General features: G+C 41.9%; 1 protein-coding gene across 2 annotated transcripts in view; it reads right to left on the bottom strand.

Annotated features, from left to right (window-relative positions):
• The window catches only part of akap6 (A kinase (PRKA) anchor protein 6), a 144,028-nt gene that overhangs the window by 50,866 nt on the left and 80,873 nt on the right, over nt 1–12,289 (bottom strand). For both annotated transcript variants that reach the window (XM_017699795.2, XM_017699796.2), the window contains exon 8: nt 3,946–4,070. In XM_017699795.2, the coding sequence (XP_017555284.1) occupies nt 3,946–4,070 (125 nt within the window). The remainder of the gene's footprint in view (nt 1–3,945; nt 4,071–12,289) is intronic.

Raw genomic sequence — 12,289 nt, 5'->3', positions numbered from 1 at the left:
ACATGAAAGGACATAAAATATTTATGAAAGGAGCAAGGACGATTGCGTGCATGTTCACACACGCTCTCACATACCACAGTCATAGACTATCGTATGCAAGTGTATTGAGCGCACACGCACTAGCACAAATGTGTGGGCACACGCACATGCACACGCACTGACGTCTAGGCTATGGTTCTTTCTTCACCATCTCCGCAGGAGGGCCACATGTTTATAAACATTAGAGGGAAAATTGTTTCCCATTCACCCGGCTTTGGAACACTTTGACAGTTATGTCAAACTAGTGCCATTTTCCTGTCTGGCTTTTATAAGCAATCCAGAGAGTCAGGCCCAAAGGAGGGGGAAAGACTATGAATGAGATTACACAAATAACTATCAAAAAGGGGAAGAAAAATCAACAATTCCTCTTTATTTCAATTCGAGCCAGACAGAAACTAAACAAAAGGGTGGGACGGAGCGCTGCAGCTCCATATGTAATTTCAACGAGCACGGTGGTGCGTATTAGCATTTTGAAGCAGGCGCTGATGAAACAAAACAATGGAGAAGAGTATATGAATATTTTATCTCCTTGTAAACATGACATTGATCAGACGAAATGACAAAGACAGCGAATAAGCAACCGAAAGACTGAAACAATGTAATGCTGATGTGCGACGTTTCCTTAAGGCATGGCTTCCTCTGATTAGAAACCTCACTATGCCTTTTGGAAGTTAAGTAGACAAATGCAGTACAGCATTCTTCTCTAGTGTGGCATTCATCTGATTCAGTTTTTAGCAGAACATAAATCTAATTTCTTGTAAAACATGATCTCCCGGGGCATGTCAACAAACAAAGACTGTAAAAAAGCATTTTTAAACTTCATTCAGCAGGCTTGCATCCTAGCCTTTTGAACCATCATTTACTCTCAGTTAGTGCTACATCTGTGCATTGAATGTTTATACATTTAGCTACACAAGTTTCTGTTAAGAAAAATAAATAAACATTTTTGCTTTTGAGCGTGTTTGGGTCTACCCAGCTACCTCTGGTGCCCTTAGAAGAATTGCTAGAGAATTCTTGGTGTTAAGTGTTGGCTTCAGCCGTTACAATCAGCTCCAGCAGGTCAGCGGAGTGAGGCTCAAATGGATGCTTCTTTTTTCTTCCCTTCTTTTTCCCATCCATTTAACATCAATCTGGTGGCCTGCGGCTCTGAGGGAGGCTGGTGGAAGGTTATGGGGTGTTACTGTACCTAATTCATCATCAGGGCCTGGCCCAGCCACCCACGCCTCACCCCGAGTGGCTCGGCGAAAGGTTGGCTGCCTTATTGACACCTCTCACATCTCATGCGAAATGACACTTTTATAGAAGCGGCTCTTTAATTTATGGTGTTAATCCCCGGTGTCTAATGTGGAGACTTCCCATCTCCCTTTTTTCCCTGTCTGTCACTTATGTTCACCCTTCCTCCGTTCTTTTTTAACGGAGACCCTTCCTGGTGAAGGCTTTTGATTGGTGAATGGCAGGCATCCTGTCTCTGTCAGCTTGGAGAGGAGCACGTGGACAGGCCCTTATGGTGGAGGAGGAGAGGCAGAGTGGCCGATAGCTTTCGACAGCTCCTCCCTCCAGACATGTTTCCATGCAAAGGTAAGGGCCAAAGAGTCAAAACAATGAATCCTTGAGTAGGCAGGCCTGTCATTAAAATTCAAAGGATCATTATGTTTTTTCCCACAAAAAATAAATCATTAGAATGAAAGGCTTAAAAGGATTAAAACGATGCTTGATTTGAAGCCAAGGCACCGAGTCAAGCCCAGACTCCAGAGTCCCTCCACTGCATTAGAGTGGGCGAGAAAGAGAAAGAGAGGGGGGAGCCTTTTGAGAGGAAAAAATAATGTGATAAATAATGTCTCTGAAATGAAAATGTGTTATTTTTAGAAAGCAATGCCTTATTTTAAGACCAGTCTCACCCATTTATAACTGGTGGAAAATCTGTGCAATTACCCAGCCTTAGGCTGCATTATAACACTGCAGTGTTTACTGGGCCTCAACATTACTGATATGTAGCAAAGAGTTTTTAAAACTCAATGTTCTAGACTTTTTACAAATATCAAGAAATGTTATTTAGCACTTACCATCTCATTAACATGCTTCTTTATATATATATATATATATATATATTGGTGGACAGTAACAGAGCACAAAGTACATGCCTTCATCACTGTACTTAAATACTCTTTTCAAGTAAGTGTTTGTACTTCCAGTATTTCCATTTTTTGATAATTTGACATCACTACTTTTCAAATATCTTACTTTTCACTCTGCATGGATATGGCAATGAAGCAAACAAATGAAGTAAGCCAATTATAGTGCACCTTTCTAAAACCCCTAAAAAACAAATTTACAATCATAGTTTAGCAACTGTAACAAGGCCCAGGCTCCTCTAACAAGTGTTCAGAATTTAACAAAAGCTGTAACGGTATGTTGGGTATGTTGGCTTTTTAAAGCAGATACCCAGTATCCCAAGAGTTTGGAGGGGAAAGAATATAATTAACGTACTAATTCTTTCAACCTAAAGACACAAGCATATGATCTGGATTGAACAGTGTGGTGACCACATTACCCCGTCAAAAATACATGGAACAGGCACATCTGTCTGTGGCCTAAATTACCATGGGTTAAAGCATGTGAACTAAACTTCCTACCTTTTTGACTGTTATGTTTAGGGTCGGCGATATAGCAAAAAAATTATATCATGATACCTATAGACATTTTTATGATACATAAAACATATTACAATATTTTGACCCACAGACTCAATACACTCATAGTGCCACATTTAAAAACTATGGTTACAATGTTGCTTTTGTTCAACATTTGGCATACTAAACCCAACCAAACAGTGGACCTTTAAGTCAGCTTGGATGAAATGCTCAGAAAACTATACTGTTTGTCACAATAGCAAAATTGATAATGACAAAGATACATTATCATCCTATTGCCTGCTTCAAACATGTCTTTGTTCTTTTAGCACTATTAGGCTGCTGAGAGATAACGGTGTTGCATGAGCAGACTTTAAATGCACACTGCAGAGCTTTTCATCAACTTCATTCTCAAATTTTGAATTTTTTTTTTTTTCCAGAGGTAAATTAAAAATTGAAATAAGGAGATGTTAGAAAGCAAACTATAGGTATGATGTGTCTAAACAATGTCAGGTGTAAAATGGTTTTGCTATGTATCAGCGCCATGTGTGCCTGCATTTTTTTCTGTGTGGTGAACTGCACCACTGTTCTTCACTAGCAGTACTAAGATATTTTATAAAATGCCTTTCTTTAGTAAACAGGAAAGTGAGTGGAGGAGATGGCTGGCATTGACTGGAATTCATCAAGAGACATATGTCGTCCTTAACTGACCGGATTGATGTTGTTATTAGGGCAAGGGGACACACAACAAAACTTTAGAAAATAACAAATTTTCAAATATTCAAGAAACATTCAAGAAATTCAATTCAAGTCTAATTCAAATATTAGTAAGATGAAATATTTTACTTTTCCCTACACTACTTAGCTGACAGCATTTATGCTACTGTTAAGACGGGATGACGTAACAAAGTTTTAGAAAAGAATGACGCATGTGACTAACTTTTTGTCCAATGAGCTTATTTTACAGCTACATTTACTGAGATTAGCCACTTTTTTCACCTCTGCAAACTATCTGGTGACAGTTGACTATCTTCAGTGTTAGTATTAGAACCAGGCTTACAGTTAGGATTAGGTTTAAGTTTTGGATTGAGGCTAAAATTAGAGTTAGAGTGTTAGATAACGTAATAGAAATGCTAACCATCTACAGTGAAGCGAACCTTCAAAATAAAGTGTTAACAGATCTGTTGAGATTTTATGTGCTTTGTGTGTATTTTTACTCCTCAACCTGTGGCCTTTCACTAGAGTGGCAAGTGAATCTTCAGGGCTTCTACTATACCTGTTGAACTTGAGGGAGAAGTCTCTGTTCCTGCTGGAGCTGGAGTACTGATGACTCCTGAGCTTTACACTCATCTGATCCACAATATCCCTCTGGGCCTCCGCATGACACCGCTGCACCTGTGCCTGTTCAAACACATACACACACAAAGACCACATCAGATGAAGCACAACTGTGGGCTTCTCAGCTTTCCCACCACAAGATTCCTTGGATGTCTTATGGAATTACAGTAAGTGTTTTCTTTGGCCACACATTACTTTAGATCCCACTGCCACAGAAAGCCACCAGTCCATCTGAAATCCACCATCCTCATACCACTTACACTAGTAATGCTATCCCAAACAGTACACAGCTCAGTGAGGATGGGCTTCAAGTCTGTAAAATTAGTGCTGCTTCTTGTGAGCAAATGCTGGACTTCAGACGTGATTAGCTGTAGTCACTGTGGATGCAAGAATGAAAAAAAAGCCACGTTTCTGCTGTGCATCTGTGCTCGAGAAAATTGGTTACATTGGGTGAACGGAGATCAGTTATTGCCCAAAGTATGTGGAGATGAATCTGCGGCAAGCCAATAAAATTTCCAACAGGCTGCTTTGATTTTTAGCTCATTTCTCGACACTGTATGAAGCGCTGCGGTTTGCATTCCTTCCAGAAGCCACTCCGCCTGCTCCGCAGATGCCTCCAGAAAGGTCAAACAATTCCATGAATGCAAACTGCTCCTCAATCAAAGCTACCCTTGATAATAAACAAGCAAATCAACAGAAAGATGTGTTGCCTTTTCATTCCATTTATTGGGCGGGTATCAAACGCCCGGCTCTGGCGCTTTTCTCATTTGGGAGGAATGAAATGAACCTAACTAGGAGCTCCAAGAAAATTAGCGGCGCAAGTGTGGCGAGTTCTCCTCTCCCCCCTCAGAGGAATTTACTTTCATTTGCCTTCATTTCGGATTCACTCAGCTCACTCGCCGATGCCGTGTCAGGATCCTAATTACTCAATCCCGCCGGAGCTGCTTACACACACAATAATGACTAATGCCCGCCTCAGACAAAAGCAATTTCTCCTGGCCACCTTGAGTCTGAGGACAGTCCAGCCCAGCACGGAGGCCCCCTGTGCCGTGTGGAGGACGTGCCTCTGTTCCGCCTTCGCTTTTCTCTTTTTCTCTCTGAAGAGTTCAAAAATCCCCCTAATCAAGCACCATCACCTTTCTCTACAGCTTTAAAATCTGGAGCTCAGATGTATTAGAAATCTATAAATGTATATGATGGGCCTAGTGGAAGATACTGTTCCTTTGGGTGAATACGAGAAACGTCAATACAGCGATATACAGCTACATTTATTAGAGCTCTCACACTTGAAGGAGAAATCGGTCTATTGATGAGAGCATTTGTCTTGTGAACATCATATTCATGGGCCTTTACACACAACTCTTTGCAAGCAGCTCTTCAAATGTACCCTTAAAAAGAGAGGCAAGCTTTCTTCACCACAAGGTCGCTAATGTAAAACATGTAAAAGCATATGGGTAAAAGGCAAAGTGAATTCTAATGAATTTGCCCATATGTTAGAGTGTTCCATATATGAAGTGGTTAAAGCATATCACCCACTGAGCTTACAGTTGACAGTATGACCTCTCTTAAGTAATACAAAGCCTTACATGACTTTACCACAGAGTGGTATGGGAAATAACCCCAATGAAGCAGCATGCTACAGCGCATTCTCCTACAACCCCCATCAGAACATCCTCTATTCCGATTTCAAAGAGAATCATTCAAAAACCTGCCTGTCAAAAACAGCTCCACTTTAAAAACCTAGTAATACACATAGGTGTCAATATAAATTTAGATCATTTGATATTTACTCCTGTCTCTGGAGTGTGGGAGAGATGTAGAGTTGAGAAAATTCTGCTGAATCAAGTCATTTTAAGCCTTTTGTTTACATGCCAGTGCCAATTTAACAGCCTCTGGAAACTTCCACAGCTCCGCTTCCCGCGGGATTCGGCGAGTGATCGCACTGTCAATCATGAGCTAAGAGAGTGCTACAGTCATCATCGCTTCCTTCGCCTCTCCCCCTCCGACTTCACATGCCACTATAATTACAATGGGCTTTCATATATCAGGCCACAAGGAAATTAAATGCATGGTAAATATTAATAATTTATACGCCTTGCTCTAAACAGACCTGGCTTCCAGCAGTCGTTCTTTAAAAAAAATGTCAATAGGACTGCATGGCCTTAAAGATTAGCGGGAGGGTATATCAGAAGTTCTGAGAGCTGCTGAAGTCTGAAGCATGATGAGAAAGGTTCCTTTAACTTAGCAACGAGATTGATCCATATAAACCCCAGAATGAATAATAAACTCATAATCTCCAGCACAAACACTGTCAAAGGTTCAGGACCTGGCCAAATCCTACTACAGCGTCCCTTCACACCAGCATTACCTTAATGCGTACTGCAGGCAGAAGGGATTAAAGACAAATAGAAATTTGGAGTAGATCATGAACACAGTTGCAAAATCTTGTTTTTTTTGTGCGTGTATGTGGAGGGCAGGTTAAGTATTAATAGACCCACCAGCCTGGGCATGAATTTCACTAAAGGACTATCACAGGCCAGACAGGGCAAAATCTCAAAATCTATAAATCTGAAGATTTAGTTGGAAATAAGCAATGGAGGAAAGACTTCCAGACAAGACAGTCCTTGAGCTTTTGGAACACACATGTTTCAAATAAAGTACCAGATAAAGTTCGCTGGGATATAAAACAATCCAGAGAAGATTGTGCAATGTTCGCTTTGTATTCATCTGAGAGAGTAAGGGAAAAAAGAAAGAAGGAAGGTGGCTGTAATGCAAACAGGATAAGAGTGTCACCGGAGGTGGCTGGGGAGCCGTAAGAATTAACGAGGAAAAGTATGTGGCTCTGGTGAGCAGTAGCGCACAAGAGAACGGCAGAGCAGGGGGTTTGTGGCCACCTCTTAAACTAGATATTTAAGCAATGTGACCAAACACGTGGTTTGTTTATTTCTTTATCGTCTTGTCGGAATGCGAGGAGCATCGCGGCGAGATTGAAAACCGTGGGAAGCCTTGGCACCACCCCGGCCCCCCCGTGATTGGCGTTCAAACCAGCCAGAACATACATCGGCCCTGTTTGAAATGTCTCCCATCAGACTCGTCCTGATGTTCCGAGGCAGTATCGGAGCGCAGCGCAGAGCAGGCATGCTCAGAAAATAAATTCTGCCGGGAGTTGTGTGTCTGTGTGTGTGTGTGGTCGTGCCAGCAGTCGTAAACGGGCAAGAGTTCTATCAAAGCAGCTCATAAACCTGCACGCACAAAGCTGAGGCTTCAGCTTCACAAAAACTCTCCGCGCAACATGAGAGGACTTCAATTTTACCAAAAATAAACAAACAAATAAATAAATAAATGTTTGGTCGGCTGGGGTAGGTTGTAATTCATTCCAGCATACACAGTTCTACTAGAAAGAAAACAATGGTTTTATTTCCAACATCAGTATGATTCTGCCTTTTGCGTGATTCCTCCTTGGAAACAGAGAGCGAAGGATTATTTCTGCGGAGAGGTGGCCTTGAAACTCATTTGAAAACTATTACTTTCCCATCACTGGCCATAAAGGCTGGATTTAATATGTAGCACAGTCGCCTGGCATGCATCGCATGACTTTACGGGCCAAAATAAAGGCCGTTCTTACGGCATTGTAAGGCAGGGGTTCCTCTCGTGCCCTCACTCTTATCAGGCCTCCCCAGCTAAACAGGCTCTGATATAACAACGTTCATGGGCTGTTGTTTCGCTGCTTTGTCAAACAAATTTGATTATATGAGCAGTTAAAACTGAAGGCTGTATTTCTGCAGCTATCAACAATGCCAGTGTTATGGCCAGCAACCAGTGCAGAGCAAGGGGAACCGCATTTATCATAACTGCAGGACAAATAAAAAACACTGTCTGAAAGTTCAACCAAAACCACTTCATTATGCACAAAAGGCATATGCCATGTCTCTGTAAATGACGCACACATCCAGAAATGTTTTATGCATGCAAAGACACAGTGCATGCACACCTGAAACCTCCTACACAGGGATTTGTGAATGTTTTGAGTAACTGGAGACAAACATTCCACATCCTCAATCTGTGGGAACGTATTAAAGCCTTCTTTCATTTATTGTGTCCCAAAAATGTCCTTGCCCAGACCAAACGACTGAGCACGAAATCAGATTGCATTTGTTGGAAACAGTGTATGACGTTTGGCTTAAGCAAAACCGCATCAACACTGGCTTTGACCTTGACATTAAAGAGCGTCCCGGTGCCTCAGCCCCTGTGCAACAACACATCAGTGATGTACCTGCTCACGCTCCTTCCCCTTTAAGAAATATCTTAGGCAGTTTGAAAGCTTTAGCTCCTGCAACATTTATCAGGGCGTGAAATTAGCAATTGCTAGGAGCTAAATTGCTGCCTCTTATTTAACGTTGTTGCTGAAAGGTGACATTTAATCGCTGATCCCTGCTTCCAAGAAGTCTAAACATCCAGAGAGCCATCGGGAGGAAGAGACAAGGGGGCTTCAGACAATGTTCAAATTATAGATTAGTTGGGTAGGTGGGGGGGGCCTAGATCGATTGCATGATCATCATCATTTTCAACCTAATACAGACTACCCCCTCTTAAATATGTGTTGGTTTGCTGAGTTAGGTCATGCATGCCAAGCAATTGCACAAGGCGTGTGGCAAGAATGTCAAACTAGATACACCGATTACCAGAGACAAGACTTCATGACTAATACTCTCACTGAATAGACAGAAAAAAAGGCTCACAAATATAAACTTGCCTGTTCAAGCCAGTGCTCATTCCTAATGTCCAAAAAAAACCCAAAAACAACCCACTTCATTCTTCTGTTCTCTGCCTTTTTTTCAAAAGGAAGGCTGACATAAAACAAAAAGCATTGGGGGAAACTACTTCAGAGCGACCTGCTTCAAAAATCCCCCAACTTCAATTCTGCTCCGCTTTTCAACAAAGCTTGACGGCATGCACCAAGCGGCTTAGATGAAGATATTTTGAACACCGAGCCAAGCGCTCCAGGCAGGTGTTACATGAGAATCCATTAATATAGGTAATTAACATTAGCCACCATTTTAATTAACATGCAAACTAATTAGGAAATAATTAAGTAACATAAAAATCTGATCTTAATTCTAAATCGGAGGAAGCCAGCTACCTCTGTGCACCTCCTTTGAGTTTTTGGGCAGCAGGAAAGAGCTGATTTATTTGAGGGAGGGTGGGGGGGGTGTGAGTTAAAAGCAGGTTGCTTTTCAAAGTGGATTAGGGATAAATGAAAGCGCAAACAGGCTCAGGATCAGATTCACATAGAGAGGGCCTGTGTTTGGGCTCTCCTGGCTACTGTTTTGGCCAGATTGCAATTCAAAACACTGGGCCAGTGTATTAGCTACACAAAGACACACCAGTAATCATGGACTGTGGGTGACCGGGTGTGTGAAAGAGAGAGGGGGAGAGAAAACAGGGCATAGCCTCTGTAATAAAACTGACACATTCTGCTAAAACACATATATGTGCCAGAAAGGACAAAAAGGCTGTTAACATCGGTGCATATTGATTTCATGGATCTAGCTATTGTTGTAGACTCTTCAAGTACTGTAAGTAAACTCTAACAATGACTCCCTGGCTGACTGACTGGGTTTTTTCCCCCCTTTTTTGGTAAATATTCCCGGTGTCGGAGTGTTGCAGAAAAGGTCCATTTTCCAAAAACATGCACACAGGACATTTGTTGTTGAAACGACTGTGTTATGTCCATTAAAAGGAGACAGAGACTGGAGGGAGAACGCCTTGCATGAAATAAGTGCTGTTAAATGCTCTTCTTGGCAATCACAGAAAGAAATTGATTTTAGTAATAAGACAAAGAAAGCAATTGCGGAGATCGATGCGTAAAGCCAGAACGCAGTGTACGGAGCCAAGTTTACTATTTCATTAACAGTAGGACAAAACTCCAGAACCATTCGCAATGACAAATGCCTGGGACCATTATATGCACATTTCAGGTAAGTGCTTCGGGCCAAGTTAAATTCGATTTCTCTGCCCCATTGTATCTCTATTTATTATTTGTTGTATTTGTTCCAGATGGCGAAGGCTGGGGCTGCTGAGGGAGTATTGTTCCTCCAGCTCTGGAGAGCGCAGTCCCAAATAAACTCTCGAACACAAATCCCACTCCAACCTCCACGCTCTAAAAGCTTCTACTCTGGCACACACACACACACACACACACACACACACACTCACACACACATTGACACACACACACGCACGAGCACGCTCCTAATCAATGCTGTATTCCACTCTCCAAATTCCTAACACACCCACCTCGAGTTTAGCATAAAAAACTAATGTCTCTCAGCCTGCATTCAGAGAGGAAAATGAAAATTTCATTGTAGTCCCATCATTAATCATGGCAGCAGAGATGAAAGTGGAATATCCCAAATGTACTGGGAAACATACACAAGCACACATCCGCACGCAAGTCCGCCATACACCACAGAGCACCATCTGATGACCTTGGTCTTCATTAGCTGTGGTTATGGGCTGTAAATGGCCTGTCTAAAAACGCCCCACTCCATGTGTCTGCGCGCTGGCGTTCGTGTGCGTGTTGCCGAGGCGTGCAGCAGAAGGCAGAAGGCAGGGTGGGCAGGAGGACACTGAGGGGTTAACGTGCTGAGGAGAATCTTAAGCCGAGCTGTGACAGCACCTAAACGGCTCTGACACCTCAGCGTCGCGCTCACTCCTACCAGTAAGCCACCTTCAAAGTTGCTGTCAGGTAAATGACCTTGTATTTCATTAACTGATAATTAAATGGATTTATTCCACTAACGGTTTTAATTAAAATGCTAGAAATATTGATTACCTCTATCATCTCTACTCCCCCCAGATGAAAAAAGGTTTTAGAACTGTTTATTTAGAGAGGGGAGAGAATTAAATTAGATTGAATCTCTAAGAGACCTAAATAACGCTTCTCACTTTTTCTGCTGCCCAAGCAGAAAAAAAGAGGTTTACATTTTTTTTAATGTTTAATTAATTATTTTGAAATCCATTTTTGCTTACCTTGATATTTAATTAAAATATCATTTTAAAACCTAATTAAATCCACTGGTTTAATCTGAGGGGCAGAGTCTCTATCAAACATTGAAGGCTGCCAGTCCTGGAATGCACAGCCCGTGCCGTGCAGGTGTGTAAGAAGCGGAGCCGCAGAGCAGGGGGGTTGTGGGAAATGAGCTCATGGAGGCTGCTGGTGTGGAACCGTGCTATTGCCCTAATGTATATTGGATTCGTGCCGAAACTAGTGTCATCAGAGCTCAGAGATGCTGCAGATAGCGCCTCAGCAAGGACCCCACACCCGCTGATGGACAAACTAATTGCGCATGAAATCAAATATGATTTGTAAAGGGGGTTCATATGAAAAACAAAAAAAAACCACCCTGCAAGCTTACACAGCTCCACACTGGAGCCCTGTGGCACCCCAGAGCGCTCGGCCAGAAGCTAACATCCAGCTAGCAGCATCTCAGCGGATATCGACTGATGTGCAAAGTTTTGAGGCTTTGTGTTCATTTCTATTATTTTTCTCATTCTGAAGGATCTTTTGAAAATGTAATTATCGTTTAAAGATATGCAAGTGGCCTCATAGAAAATGCAGCCAAAAACAGAGAATCAAATTAGTTTGGCAATTGTAAGCAAGGACAGATCCATCATTCCAGAGTTTCCTCAAAAACAAGAAAATTTGATCAGTCATACTCATTTATTCCCGTCATGGGTGGTATGAAAACATTAACGTGTTGGGGGGAAATTAGCAATAATCATAGGGCATTTTGTGTAATTCCAAACAATTAAGTGCAATTCAAAGTCAGCTGTGTCATAGACAGAAAGAGCCCTGCCCATTGTTGAAAGGGAAATGTTTTCGATAAATAGCGTTTAAGATTTCAGTCTATAGTGCCAACATGTAAACAGATGTAGAATGCTGACAATAGCAGTGGAGAGACAGGCAGAAAGGTAGACAACAGGAAAAGAGAATAGAGAGACAAAGTCAGGCAGAAATTAAGACTTGAACCTGAAAGCGATGTTGGGCACAGAATGTATTTTTGTTGCAAAATAGGTTGCACATGGGCAAAAAATGATGTAAAGAAACAGGATTATCATCAAAGACTTTTTTGATGATGAGGAATGTTGAGTATGTGTGTGTAGGTGTGTGGTGTCCACACAAGGCCACAGGTCAGACTGAGCAGCCACTTCTGTTTACAGACTGCAACTGTCAATTTACAGCAGACACTACACACACTATCAGGAAACAACTTCCAAAC

This window comes from Pygocentrus nattereri, chromosome 10, assembly GCF_015220715.1.
Source record: "Pygocentrus nattereri isolate fPygNat1 chromosome 10, fPygNat1.pri, whole genome shotgun sequence".
Taxonomy (NCBI): domain Eukaryota; kingdom Metazoa; phylum Chordata; class Actinopteri; order Characiformes; family Serrasalmidae; genus Pygocentrus; species Pygocentrus nattereri.
This window is presented reverse-complemented; position numbering and strand designations above follow the sequence as displayed.